General features: G+C 62.4%; 4 protein-coding genes across 4 annotated transcripts; 1 reads left to right on the forward strand and 3 right to left on the reverse strand.

The window, feature by feature from the left end:
* Nucleotides 1-47: 47 nt before the first annotated feature.
* On the reverse strand, nucleotides 48-3,074 carry CHLRE_12g542202v5 (uncharacterized protein). The gene is made up of 10 exons (XM_001702989.2): nucleotides 2,868-3,074; nucleotides 2,526-2,641; nucleotides 2,306-2,392; nucleotides 2,174-2,199; nucleotides 1,903-2,043; nucleotides 1,341-1,479; nucleotides 1,128-1,198; nucleotides 979-1,015; nucleotides 751-846; nucleotides 48-547 (listed from the first exon to the last, which is right to left on the reverse strand). Exons 1-10 carry the CDS (start codon nucleotides 2,963-2,965, stop codon nucleotides 381-383), a joined length of 978 nt encoding a protein of 325 aa, XP_001703041.2. The 5' UTR covers nucleotides 2,966-3,074; the 3' UTR covers nucleotides 48-380.
* A 47-nt stretch (nucleotides 3,075-3,121) lies between these two features.
* On the reverse strand, nucleotides 3,122-4,957 carry CHLRE_12g542627v5 (uncharacterized protein). The gene is made up of 2 exons (XM_043068791.1): nucleotides 4,823-4,957; nucleotides 3,122-3,917 (listed from the first exon to the last, which is right to left on the reverse strand). Exons 1-2 carry the CDS (start codon nucleotides 4,871-4,873, stop codon nucleotides 3,426-3,428), a joined length of 543 nt encoding a protein of 180 aa, XP_042919241.1. The 5' UTR covers nucleotides 4,874-4,957; the 3' UTR covers nucleotides 3,122-3,425.
* A 100-nt stretch (nucleotides 4,958-5,057) lies between these two features.
* CHLRE_12g543052v5 (uncharacterized protein) lies at nucleotides 5,058-8,904 on the forward strand. The gene is made up of 10 exons (XM_043068800.1): nucleotides 5,058-5,200; nucleotides 5,274-5,320; nucleotides 5,443-5,586; nucleotides 5,789-5,850; nucleotides 6,050-6,156; nucleotides 6,385-6,596; nucleotides 6,755-6,838; nucleotides 6,953-7,037; nucleotides 7,183-7,709; nucleotides 7,918-8,904. Exons 1-10 carry the CDS (start codon nucleotides 5,090-5,092, stop codon nucleotides 8,036-8,038), a joined length of 1,500 nt encoding a protein of 499 aa, XP_042919242.1. The 5' UTR covers nucleotides 5,058-5,089; the 3' UTR covers nucleotides 8,039-8,904.
* A 7-nt stretch (nucleotides 8,905-8,911) lies between these two features.
* On the reverse strand, nucleotides 8,912-12,157 carry CHLRE_12g543477v5 (uncharacterized protein). The gene is made up of 6 exons (XM_043068812.1): nucleotides 11,636-12,157; nucleotides 11,257-11,506; nucleotides 10,680-11,060; nucleotides 10,333-10,481; nucleotides 9,905-10,164; nucleotides 8,912-9,767 (listed from the first exon to the last, which is right to left on the reverse strand). Exons 1-6 carry the CDS (start codon nucleotides 11,928-11,930, stop codon nucleotides 9,204-9,206), a joined length of 1,899 nt encoding a protein of 632 aa, XP_042919243.1. The 5' UTR covers nucleotides 11,931-12,157; the 3' UTR covers nucleotides 8,912-9,203.
* Between the last annotated feature and the right edge of the window lie 40 nt (nucleotides 12,158-12,197).

The following is a 12,197-nucleotide window of genomic DNA, read 5'->3' on the forward strand; positions in this document are numbered from 1 at the left end:
CCCGTCCCTTTGTCCCTCGACGGGGTGTCAGCCTCAGCCTCGCACAGCTTTGGCGCCAAATTAAAGAGACAGCCTTCAGTACGGCTGTAACATGGAACACCACGTGAAGTGCTAGGTCGTGCCACCAAGCCATGACAAGGCTAACCCACATTTAAACGTGCCTGCCTAGCCGCTAATACAGCATTTCAGCCACCCTTCTGTCTCGAGCTCTGTCCTGACCCCACAGTGCCGGAATGCTGCCATGGTCCTCACCTGCGTCACTGTTATGCAAGGCCTACCCCTCCCGAATCGCGTACTAACAATTTGCAGCATCTAAACGAAATACTGCAAGTGCACGTTTGGCACAGTTTGCCGGAACAGCCACTCCCGGCAGCCCCCTTTCACGTGAGGCGCTGCAGGATGGAGGCGCACTGGCTGTAGTACGAGTCCCCAAACAGATTGAGGTGGTTGAGGTAGTGGTACAGGCGGTAGATCTCGGCGCGCTGCTCAAAGCCAGGGGCGCAAGGAATGAGCTCGTGGTAGGCGGCGTAGAAGTCGGGGCTGAAGCCTGTGTGGTACCATGATAATGGCGGCGTGTGAAGCAGTGGAGATAGGTTGTGGAGTTCATGCGAGAGGCCTGCGGTGTCAAGTGCACAACCTCGCAAGCTCTGTCGTGCGGCCCTCACCCGCGCGACTTAACCGTCGAGACTATGAACCCACCCTCACATCCGCCTCACTCCTACTCCCACTCCTTCTCGGCCTGTCCCCCACCTGCACACCAACTCATGCCGAACTCTGCCTCGTGGTGGCCGTAGTAGCAGGCCGGGTCGAAGATGGTGGGCTCTTCCCCCACTGCGCCGATGTTACCTGTGCGTCGACGTGGTGTGACACCTCAACCTCTGTTTACACGTACCGATAGCTACTTGATCGCGCGGCATGTCTCAGCTGAATCTGGCTGAATCGCTCGGCATATCTCGTAAGCATCACAGCACCACGCACCTGACCACAGATCGCCGTGCAGGATGCTGGGCTTCACCTGCATGTACCGTATGGAGCCGCGTCAGTATAGGGTGTGGTGTAAGGCTGTAAGGCCGGCGGCCCGGCGGGGTATCCTGCACGTGCAGATGTCATCATGACCCCTTCCGCACCTCAATCCCCTCAAAATGGGATGACAGGTTGGAGCACAGCTTCTCGCCCATCCTCATCAGTCTGGAGTCGCCTGCGGGCCGGTGGGGTTGCATCAGCGCGAGCGACTTCCAAGTTCCAAGGTCCCATGTGTCACACTACAGGACTTGAATTACGCGCGGACTATGCGCGTGTGCCTCATGTTACATGTCAAGCCTCCCTGCTGCCTGCCTCACCCGCCATCTTGAGTTGCGGCATGAGGCGGCGGTCGCGCAGGAACACCACCCAGTCAGACATCCAGCCGTTGGCCTGCGGTGTGCCGCCAATGGTGTTGTCCACGGGGAAGCCGAACTGGCCAGCCGCTGCGTGCTCCTCCTGCACACAGCCCCGGCCGCGATCAAGCAACAGTGGTAAGGTGGGACGACATGCAGTGAACCCTCGCGGAAGCAGGCATGAGACCCGACCGACACCAGCATATTCTGCTGGCAACCCACAATCCTACTTTCTTCCTGTTACTCCATCATGAGCACGTAAATCGAACTCTCCCTCGAGCTGCCATAGGCCCCTACTCAAAGGCCCCCAGGTGCCACAACCCCACCCAAAGGCACCAGGCACGAGGCAGCGGAATTCAGAGTTACAGGTGCCGGGATGCTCCACCTCATAGCAGCGCCAGCCACCCTCAACCAACCGCCCCTTCAGTTCGTAGCTGGGTTTGGATGCGAACTTGCAAAGACAGGACCGTCCGCTCGGGTATGGTGCCAAGCGCTCCCTCCACCTTCCACAATTCGCCCGGCCCACCTTGGGCACAGCCAGGTGCATGAGCGCCAATCGCCGGCCCAGCTCCCGCATGGCCAGCCGCCCGCGCGCCATGTCCAGGTGCTCCATCACGATGAAGCTGCCACCACGACCCGCACCCGCCAGTGGGCCGTAGTGGAACACCTGGACAGGGCACGAGGCAGGGGCCGTTGCGTGTGTGCATTGCATGTGCGTTCCATTGAAGCTAAGCAGGGCGGGAAATTGGGACGTGCAGGAACCCCGGGCAATACTGCAATTGTCACATGGCCCTCACCTTGGGGATACGCATCGTGTTGGTATCTGCAAATAGGCATGGAAGGGGTACCGGGCCAGGTCATTTACACAGAGGTTGTCTTGGGCTCGTGCCATGTGCACCACGGTACCCCATGCCATGCTGATGCCTTACCGTACATGGCCTGCAGCCCCAGCGCCTCCCCCTTAAACATGGCCTCATCGCGGCCCAGAGCCGTCTTGACGAAATAGCGCTTTCCGTCTGCATCAGCGCAATGCCCACAACAAGGTAGACAGTAAGGCAGACAGCAGTGGCCACACAGGCAGGGGAAAACTGAACATCACGCCCCCGCAACCGCCTGGTCCGCTCACTGCTGGGGCCCGCCCTGTCTCACCCTGCGTGTCCACCACGTAGGCGCTGCTCCAACCGGATGAGGAAACCAGGCTCTCCTTCACCACCTTGCTGCCCAGGTGCTCCTCAATCCATGCGTAGGCGGCCGGGTGCGCAGCCCTGCGAGGGGAAGTGGCCGGCACCCTTGAGGTGTGGTTTCACACGCATCATCATATTATGGATCGATTTGACTTACATTGCCCTGACAAGGTAATGAAAACATGTGCAAGAGAAACGATACATGCAAGCATACAATCGTTGCTGAACTTCGCTGGCTTACACAAAGTCATACGCTGCGCATGACAAAGTTCGCATACATACATCAAGAATGCCGTCACTCGCTTACATCACGCGAACACAACGCGCTCGTGTCGCTCTTTGTGACCCGGCAGGGCATCCACCCCGCCGCTGGTGCGCTGTTGGGAGTTTTTGTGTGGCGAGCATTTACAAGCTTTTAAGCAAAAGACCCAGTTGACTGTTGCAGCGTTCAAGGCCCTTGGGTCGTGGGCCCGGGTTTAGGTTTGTAATGATAATAGCAGGTCTGCATCTATGGACATGAATTGAAGAATGCGACACGGTTTGGGAATGACTGCACAATGCATGTCCCCATCGATGCCGTGCACGCCGCAGCTCGCCCACAGCGCCAACCCTTCTAGGAATGCACACGCCTTCTTTCCCTCTCAGGGCCCATCCTCCATACGTCCACGCCTCTAGCCACACCTCCACTCCATCAGATCCCATATATCCATTCGATTAAGGCACGTGCACCCACCTATGCCTGTAGCCTGCACCCTCCTGCACCTGTGCCATGGAGTCGACCCCCATCCCAACACAAATCGAAGGTTGCCGTACATCGGTGGCCTGACGCCGTTTGAGCCCGCCGTCTGCTGCTGGGCGCCCGCCGTCACATGTTGTTGCTGGTAGCCGTAGCCGTAGGGGTCCGCATACGGGTAGGCGAATGCGTCTCCCGGCTGCTGCCTGCTGCTGCTGCTGCTGCTGCTGCTGTTGCTGAGGCTGCACGGCGACGTCCTGCAGCAGCGGCACGCTGTCCGCCAAACCCCTGGTAGGCGTATGCCATAGAGGCGCCATCCCTCGCACCAGCCTGGCCACCCCTAGCCCGGGAGGCAGCTGCCCAAAGGGGTTGGCGCCCTGGCCGCCGCCGCGGCCGGGTGCCTTGACCGAACTGCCTGCAGCACTGCTGCCCGTGGCCGCCGCTGTGAGGCCCATCCATCGCGCCCATGTCCAGAGCGCCTGCAGTCCCACCTGTAGCCAGCTCCAGACCCGCAGCCTCCACCAGCGCTGCCGCATCGCCACCGCTGGTCCCACCACCCCGCTGCTGGAGCAGCAGCAACGATGCCCGCTCGCGGCGAGCCAGGGCGTAGTCAGCGGAGGCCACCTGCATGGGGTAGCAGTCACAAGTGGCGGTCCCCAGTTGGGCAGGATCGCAACCAGCACCTGCTATGCCCGTGCCACTGGCCACTGCCACCGCTTAAACCATGTGTCAGGACTCGCAGCCCCCGTTTGTGACCCCTGTGGCAGGCGAGGGGTGTTAGAAAGCTCAGGTTCTTACCCCATGCTCAATGTCACAGAGCTTTAGGAGAGCATTATGCACGTGCTTTTAGTTTTTTAAGGGGGTGTCTGGTGAGGAAGTTCTGGGCCGCCAAAGTTGGGTGGTCGGTCCTCGTCCCTGGGGGTCCGTCGAGCGGATTTCGGGAAGCGCCCCACAAGCAGAACTAGGGGCCAAACACAGCACTACGAGGTTCATATGTGCACGTTATGCCGTAATAACCACAAACAAAGCGTGGGAAGGCTGAGTTGCGCGTCCGGGGGTGGACATGTCGGCCCATGTCCCCACATTCGACAAAAGCGCACTGCCACGGCTGGGCTCTCTAGCGCTGGTGCGCATGAATTTACGTCTAACAAGGCTGCCGATGCACACTGTGCAACCGTCACACGGCAGAGAGTTGAGCACGGTGTGGGCTGGGTCAAGGGGATTTCAGTGGATAGGATCCCGCGTGTGACCGAAGTCTCAGAACAGGACCGCTGATGGCACAGCGTGATAGTGCTTGTCAAGAGGAGTTGATTGGCACCACTTTGTATTAAATGGAGGGGTTTTAACCCCTAAACAACAAGGTTTTGTCCGTGGGGGGGTCGTTCGTCCCCTCAAGGGGGGTCCCGGGGGATTTCGGGGCATGGGGTCTGGCACTTTGTTTCCTACGTCATGTTCGCTTGTGCGTGTTGTGTTTTTTCAAGCACGTCAATTACTCCTGGCTGACATGACATGCGTGGGGTCTGGCTTACCGTTGGCACGAACTCGCCCCCGCCCAGGTCGCTTCGTTGATTGGTGGGCATTTACTTCGTGCGGTTGCACACTAGAGAGTGTAAAACTGGGCAAAGATTCGCGAAGAGTACACGACGCTTTACATCCTTGTTTACATCTGTCAACCCGGCCTTGCATCCCAAGCCGAGACCTATGCAGCAATAATATTAATAATAATATGCTTGCATATTTGGAGTTAAGTTGCCTAGACAACACAATAACATCGCCAAAGCCACCGCACAAACTCGATGCACGCAGTTATCTGCGGTGCCGGCCCAGCCGGTGTGCTTACATCAGTGTACCTTGCCCAATTGGGTTACGAAGTCGATGTATTTGAGCGGCGCGAGGAGCCCTCTCAGGTTCGTGGGTCTGCCGGGGGTGGCCGCACCAACGCCTCGCAATGACCCGTTGCCCCACCTTCGCAACGTACAGGCGCAATCTTCCTCGCAGCACTCTTACCCCATGGTGCTAGCCAACAGGTGCTGCGGCTAAGTTCTGGGTGATACAAGGTCATACGGGCAGGGTGTTATCGTGTGTAGCATATGGGTATTAGAGATGACAAGGGACTATGACATGTACGCTGTGTGTGCGCCTCGCACAGGGCCACCGTGTGCATTGCTGACGCCGGTCTGCAGCCCGCGTGCTGCACGGAGCCGACCGCCCAGCCCTGCTGCGGCCACTACAGCCTGGGCAAGCTGCGCGGCGGCGGCGACCCGAAGCGCATGGGGCCCGAGATGGTGACATGGTGAGTTTTTTTCTATGGTGTGTTAATGCCTATTGGCGGCACAGCCCACTTTTCCCTTGCAAGGGAGAGCCACCTTTTCTTGTCATGATTCAGCACCGTCTTCCATGGTCTACCGTCTGCCATTGGCTTTTCAACACCAGGAGGCTGTGACAACGCGCGCTCTAACGTGCCGCATGCGGTGTGCGCAACCTCCTGGGTGCAGGGTGGTGGACCGGGTGGGTCTGGCGGCGGACCTGCTGGCTGAGGCACGCCGCGTGTGCCCAGGTGCGTGCGCTGGGAAAGGCACGAAGGGTAAGGGTCGATACCGTACATGCAAGTATGGAGCATAAGCAAAAAAGGCTATTCTTGGTGGAACACCGGCTGAGTGCACCCCTCTGCCGCCCCCACCCACCCACCCACCCCCCCGTCGGTACCTCATTTACCAAATCCTTCTCTATGAACGGCTACACCCCCCCTTCGTCAGACCGCATTCGCTTCCACTTCAACGCCGCCCTCACCGACCTGGACCTGGCGGGCCGCCGGGTGGTGTTCAGCCTCACCCAGCCCCCAAGCACCAACACCACCACCAAGGTAAGAGCATGGGCTCAGAAGCGGCGGTACGACTGGAAAGGGCGCCTACCGTGTGTGTTGGGAAAGGGCGTCTACCGCCGCACAGCGTCACACTTCACCCCTACGCTCCCCACCCACCTTATCATCTCCTCCTCATCCTCACCCCCTCCCTGCTGTCCTCACTGGACGTGAGCACTTCAAAATTGTGATAAATTCACTCGGTTCTCCATGAACGGCTACCCCCCTCAGGAGGTGTGTGGCTACGACCTGCTGGTGGGCGCTGACGGCGCCAGCAGCGGCGTGAGGGGCGCCATGTGCGCCCAGCTGCCGCCGCACCGCTTCAGCGCCCAGCTGCTCTACCAGTCAGTGGTTGTGTACCGCACATTCCACGGACTGCCTCGCACAGAGCCCGAGCTAGTGCCGGGCATTGGGGAGCACCAGCCCAAACAGCACCTGTACTGGTGGGTGTGGCGCACTGGGTACAGGGGCGCAGCACCAGTAGCGGCGTGCATGCCCGGCCCACAGCTGGCGACCACTGTCGCCCAGGTTGGCGACGTGGACCCTTCCGTTGAGCTGCCTCATGACTTCTGAATTGCTGCTGCTGATGGCGCTGCCTCAGGTATGACAACCGCGCGGGGCCGCTGGTGACGTTCTGGCTGAACGAGGCGGGCCAGCTGGACGGCCTGGTGTCCAAGGTCATGGAGTGAGTCAGCGGGAATAGGCGATGGGGTGTGTGGCTGGATGTGTGGGCAGGTTGCAGGATCCGTTAGTGGCATTAACCCACACATGCCGTTGCCATGCCCGTTCAACGCCGCAGCTGGTCGGCTCCTGCACTGTCTTCCCTCATCCGCTCCACGCACCCCGCCATCCCGACCTACCTGGTGGACGGCATTGTGGAGCAGGTGCGTGCGTGGGTAGGGGCCAGATGTGCGTGTGTGAGACGTCTAAGGCACGTGCTTGGGACTTGCGGTGCACCGGGTGTTGACGCAACGCAACCCAAGACCAGCTTGCTGAGTGGGTGTTGGGTTCTCCGGCTTCCCTCCTCAGGTCTGCCCCAAGGAGTCCTCCGCCGAGGCGCCGGCAGGTGGCGGCAGTCGCTTCGGCTGTGTGGTGCGCTGCCGCCCCTTCCACGCAGCTGAGGAGGGGGTGGTGCTGGTGGGGGACGCCGCCCACCCGGTGACTGGGCACCTGGGCCAGGGCGCCAACATGGCTCTGGAGAGCGCGAGGGCGCTGGCGGCGGCGCTGAGGCGGTTCGGCCCCGGGCGTCAGGCGGAGGCGCTGGCCGCCTACAGCGCTGAGCGGGCCGCCGACACGGCCGCCTGTCAGCACCTGGAGATGTCCATGGCGGCCTTTGCGCTGCCGCCCGCCTACCAGCCCGGGGGCAAGCACAGCAAGGGCGACAGCAGCGATGTGCAGGGGGGTGGTGGTGGCGGCAGCGCCCCCTTCTCTCTGTTGTTCCGTCTGTACGCCAGCTGGCTGATCATGGGCTCCATGATGGTGGGGCTGGCGGGGCACACGCTGGCGCCGAGGGCCTTCCCGCTGCCCATCTGGCTCATGGCGGCCACACGCGACAGGTGAGGTGTGGCACTGAGGGCCTGGGAGTGCGGAGAGGCACAGGGATTTGGTGGAGGCTGATGAAGCGGCGACCTGCAACAGGAATGCTCTGCGCCACTACCCGTGCAAGTACGAACTGTACCTGTATACACATGCCGAGGTGTCGGCCTGTACCCTTGTCTCCTCAAAGACACTCCAATCCCCGCACCTTGCACCTCCCCCCTGCAGCCGCCTGCGTTATTCGGTCATCCTGCAGCGCGCCCGCCTCATGGCCGGTGGACTGGTGCTGGCGGGCGGGGCGGCAGCGGCGGCGTCAGTGGCGCTGGCGGTGCGCTGGTGGCGCCGCTGAGCCGAGCTATAGTTGGTAGCGGCTGGCAATGCAGTGCAGAGACCAAGCGTCCTGAAGTTTGTCGTCAGAGTTTCACTTCGCAGGAGAGCGTCCTAAAGCCAGCGACTTGAGGGCTCGTCTATTTCTGTCGTAGTTGCGTGGCATACCTCGTAGGCTCGTACAGGTTCTCAAAATGAGGTCGAAGGTATAGGGGTCAATCCCCGGAGTCGGGTGTGGCCATGTGGCTCAAAGCGTAAGTTTGAGTGCCGACTGGATGCACGCGCGCAAAGCAGTGATGGGCCTTTACCGCGGGGTTGCAGTTGTTGAGAGCGGCACAGGGCTCACGTCTGCCCTTGTGGTGGGCAGGAGTTGTATACGTGGGTGAGACAGCAGCTGGAGCTGGCAAAGAGGCAGCACCAAAAGTGTGTGGCTGTGCAGGAGAGAGGCTTAGGGAATGTTGTACGTGCGTTGACGCAAGGCTGCAGAAGAGGAGAGGCGCGGTGTAGCAGTGGAAGTGTGGAACCGTACAACCTGTCATATGATTGCAATGCTTAAATGCGAATGCACACGGCATATGATGGCTGTGGAGCGTGCCGTTACCCGCTTGCAACTGAGTGCGAGGCGAGTGAGAGGCGAGTGAGAAGTCGTATTCTGCGGTCGGAGGTAGTCGAAAGAGCAGCCAGTGGATTGGGAGGAGCTGCCTGCGTGTGCACTTGGTGGCTGAGGAATTCCGTACGGGCAGATGCTGCACGTGCGGAGCGCGACGGATCAACGGCCTAACGTGGACGACAAGACATGCAACGAAACACGAATCACGTGACTACGATGGCCCTGCATGGCGTCGAGCAATGAGCACCAGCTTGGCAGGTGTGTAAACTTGTCGCAGCTGTATCTGTCAGGTCCAGTCCGTCTTATCAGCCCGATAGCCGCTAGCAGCTGCGTTCCATTGAGGCATTGACGCACATCGATACCCGACACGGTACTGCCGGTGAGCAGGCCAAGTGTCACGCTACCGTACGTCGCACCGGGCATCACAGGAAGCCAGGAACTGGATTCCCCTACACCAGCACACGGCGTAGCGCGAAATGCATATAGCTACACGTGCAACCTGCCGGCTGCGCGCCTCTTTGATAGATCTGCCTAGGCCATCACGCAACGCGCACTATCATGTCACGACGTGTGGGCCCTACTCCACGTACCCCAGAGCCCGCAGCCCCTCCAGTACACCACCTGCAGCCGGCAGCCGCGCCAGGTGCACCCGCGGCCGCAGCGCATTCCCGCCACTGCCACCCCCGCCTGTACCAACCCTGCTGCGCCCGTCGCTACCACAGTCGGTGCTCATGCTTGACAGGCTGAGACCTGAGCCCTCACACACATTGCTGCCGCCGGAGCCGCCACTGCTATTGCCGCCTGAGCTGTCAGACGCACAGCCGTGCCTGTCCCTCCAGCGCTCCAGTAGCAGCCGTGCCGCCTCCCCCGCCTGTGGCCCCAGCTCTGTCGCCACCGCTACCCCAGCCACCGCTGCGGCGCCCGCGTCCCAGGCCGCCTGCAGCGGCTGCAAGTGCGGCTGGTGGGGCTGCGTGGACCTCAGGGTGCCACGTCCATCGCCCGTGATGCCAGGCGCGGGGCGGTCAGCTGCTGCGGCCTCGCTGGCGGCCGCAGTCGGGGCCTCGACCGCCATAGCGGCGGCGGCGAAGCGGCGCACAGTGGGGTGGCAGTTGGCCACCGCAATGGAGGCGTGTGGCGAACCCTGTCACACGTCATGGAGCACGGGGCACGTGGGGGCGTCATCAGCTGACGCCTGTCAGGTCAACCTCTACCAAGCAACCTCCATTACCCTACCCGGCTCATCAGCACCCCTGCCGCCTCCTCCTCCGCCGTCCTCACCGCCAGCATGTCCAAGTCGTTGGGCGCATCACCCGCCACCACCACCGCCTCCAGGCCCAAACCCGGAGGCAGGGGCTGCGCAGTTCTGCTGTCCTGCGCACTGCCACTAGCGCGGGTGGCAGGGGCCATAGCGCTGCAGTCGCCGCCGCACGCTCCCGTCCGTTCGAGCCGCAGCAGCCACTGCGCAGCGTAGGTCGCCGCCGCCAGCTTGCCGGCCCGGACTGGCAGAATGTCCGCATACGCCCAGCCCGGGCCCGGCTCTGAGGGAGACGGCCACGCAACGGAGGGGCAGGCCATATTCTCAGCCATTGTTCGGCAAGTCGTGGAAACCTTGTGTCCCTCAAGGCCAACGCAACGCTCCTCCATTCCGGTCCACACGTACCAAAGCAACCCATCACCCACCCGGCCCAATCGGCAGTGTGGCTTACCGTCGCTGGGCCCCACCACCAGTCGGTACCTCACACCGCGACCCGCCAGCGCAGCGTCCAGCGCGACCAGGCCGGGTGCCAGTCGGCCCACCGCCAGCGTCACAGTCAGCTTGAGCGACTCGTTCTCTTCGGCACCGCGCCAGCCCAGGCTAGGGGGAGAAGAAGACGAGGCAGGGGAGGCTTGGGCCCGAAAAGTTCCAAGTAACTCCGGAGTACTCCAACCACGCACAAATCAAATAAATGATCGAGCGAGCCTTGGCGTTGCCATGCAAGCCCTCGGACAACTGTCCATGGCGGCACCTCTCCCTGTTCTCCTGGCACGTACCCGCCCGACCCACCCGGCCCACCTGTCCGGCCCCAGCCGCTGCATCACCTCCTGCACCGCCACCGTCACCTGGCCGATGTGCCAGTCGGCGCCTTCCTCGCCATCCTCAGCAGCGAGGTCGTCACTGCTGCCCCCACTGCTGCCCCCATTGCTGCCAACCAACCCCTCCACGTGCTCCGCCCAGGCCTTGTGCTCGACCCACTGCCAGTCGCACTGCTGGCCAGTGACTGCGTCCTCAGGAGCCGCTGCGGCGGGTGTTGGCTCCGGCGGCTCCATCACTGCGGATGCGGCCGCTGCAGGTGCGGGTGTGTACATGCGTGTGCCGACGCCGCATATCAGCACGTCAGGCTGGGCCAACAGGCCGCACCGCTCCCGCTGGGCGGCCAAGAACAGCGGCAGCGTCCTGGGCGTGGGCGAGGTGGGAGAGGTGCGCCAGGCAGGCGAGGTGGGTGGGGAACAACTAGAGCGTTGGAGGCGGACCGGGAAGGTGGACGCGCGGACGCCCGGTGGGGCACACTGGACCCTTCCTCGCCATCCCATGGCCCGTCCTCTAATCCAGTGCCCCGTCCAACACCCGCACCGATCAGCCATGCACCCACCTGCCGGTGTTGACCACGAACCAGCACGGCGGGTGCGCCCCACTGCCCCCACCGCTGCCGCCAGCACCGCCAGCACGTGGGCCTGACGCGGCGCCGCCCTCCTTCTGACACAACCCCTGCTGCGCCTGCTGCTGCCTCCACCGCTGCCTCCAGGTGTCCAGTGCCGCCGCCAGCTGGGCGCTGTGGGCGTTACACTGCTGCGTTGACCACCTCGCCGCCTTCTTCCCGGACCCCCCACCCCCATCTGCGCCTGTGTGACAAACATGAAGCGGTTCGCGGTTCAGGAGACCTCCAAGCAGGTATGCATGCACTCACAGAAACGTACACGCACTACTCACACCCACTGTTGCCCCCCACCCCACCCCCCTGCCCCCCTCACCCCCGCTCATGTCCAGCTCGCCGCCCACCAGGGTGTCATCCAGGTCGCATATGAGCACCAGCGGCCGCAGCAGCCGGGGCACACACCACGACGACCCAGCGGCCACGGCAGTAGCCGCAGTAGCTCCAGGAAAGGAGGTGCCCGAGGCGGCTGCAGTGGGTAGTGAGGTGGGCACAGGGCGACCCGCCGGGCCAGCGGTGGCGCCTGATGCCGCAGCGGCTGGCAGCAGGCGTGAGGGTGCGGGGCTGCTGGCGTTTGCCCGGCCGCCGCCACCTGCTCCAGCGCCGGTGCTCATTCGCATGTCTGCTGCTGCTGCAAGAGCTGCTGCGCCCGTGTGGTCGTGGGGCAGCCGCCCGAGCGCTCGCGAGGGTCCGGCGAGCGCGCTGCTGGCTTGCGAAAGCGCAGAGCAAAGGCTCCAGGAGATAGGCAGACAATGTGGCGCCAGCTGACAAGTACAGATGGAAGAGTGCTGAGTGCGACCGTATGTGTATAGAGACACGCAGCGACCGCTTCGGAACCCTGAACGGTTCCGTTGAATACTGCGGGCCAGCTTACACAGCAA

The sequence above is a fragment of the Chlamydomonas reinhardtii genome, chromosome 12, assembly GCF_000002595.2.
Source record: "Chlamydomonas reinhardtii strain CC-503 cw92 mt+ chromosome 12, whole genome shotgun sequence".
Taxonomy (NCBI): Eukaryota; Viridiplantae; Chlorophyta; class Chlorophyceae; order Chlamydomonadales; family Chlamydomonadaceae; genus Chlamydomonas; species Chlamydomonas reinhardtii.

Coding starts and splice junctions, on each gene's coding strand:
- CHLRE_12g542202v5 (XM_001702989.2), bottom strand. CDS start 2,965: ATGCTCGCCACACAAAAACTCCCAACAGCGCACCAGCGGCGGGGTGGA. Junction 2,393..2,525: donor CTACGTGGTGGACACGCAGG/GTGAGACAGGGC, acceptor GCGCTGATGCAG/ACGGAAAGCGCTATTTCGTC. Junction 1,016..1,127: donor CCCATTTTGAGGGGATTGAG/GTGCGGAAGGGG, acceptor CGGTACATGCAG/GTGAAGCCCAGCATCCTGCA.
- CHLRE_12g542627v5 (XM_043068791.1), bottom strand. CDS start 4,873: ATGCCCACCAATCAACGAAGCGACCTGGGCGGGGGCGAGTTCGTGCCA. Junction 3,918..4,822: donor GGGGCGAGTTCGTGCCAACG/GTAAGCCAGACC, acceptor TACCCCATGCAG/GTGGCCTCCGCTGACTACGC.
- CHLRE_12g543052v5 (XM_043068800.1), top strand. CDS start 5,090: ATGCACGCAGTTATCTGCGGTGCCGGCCCAGCCGGTGTGCTTACATCA. Junction 6,597..6,754: donor CCCAAACAGCACCTGTACTG/GTGGGTGTGGCG, acceptor GCGCTGCCTCAG/GTATGACAACCGCGCGGGGC. Junction 7,038..7,182: donor TGGACGGCATTGTGGAGCAG/GTGCGTGCGTGG, acceptor TTCCCTCCTCAG/GTCTGCCCCAAGGAGTCCTC.
- CHLRE_12g543477v5 (XM_043068812.1), bottom strand. CDS start 11,930: ATGAGCACCGGCGCTGGAGCAGGTGGCGGCGGCCGGGCAAACGCCAGC. Junction 10,482..10,679: donor CAGCGGCTGGGGCCGGACAG/GTGGGCCGGGTG, acceptor TTCTCCCCCTAG/CCTGGGCTGGCGCGGTGCCG. Junction 9,768..9,904: donor ACGACTTGGACATGCTGGCG/GTGAGGACGGCG, acceptor GACGTGTGACAG/GGTTCGCCACACGCCTCCAT.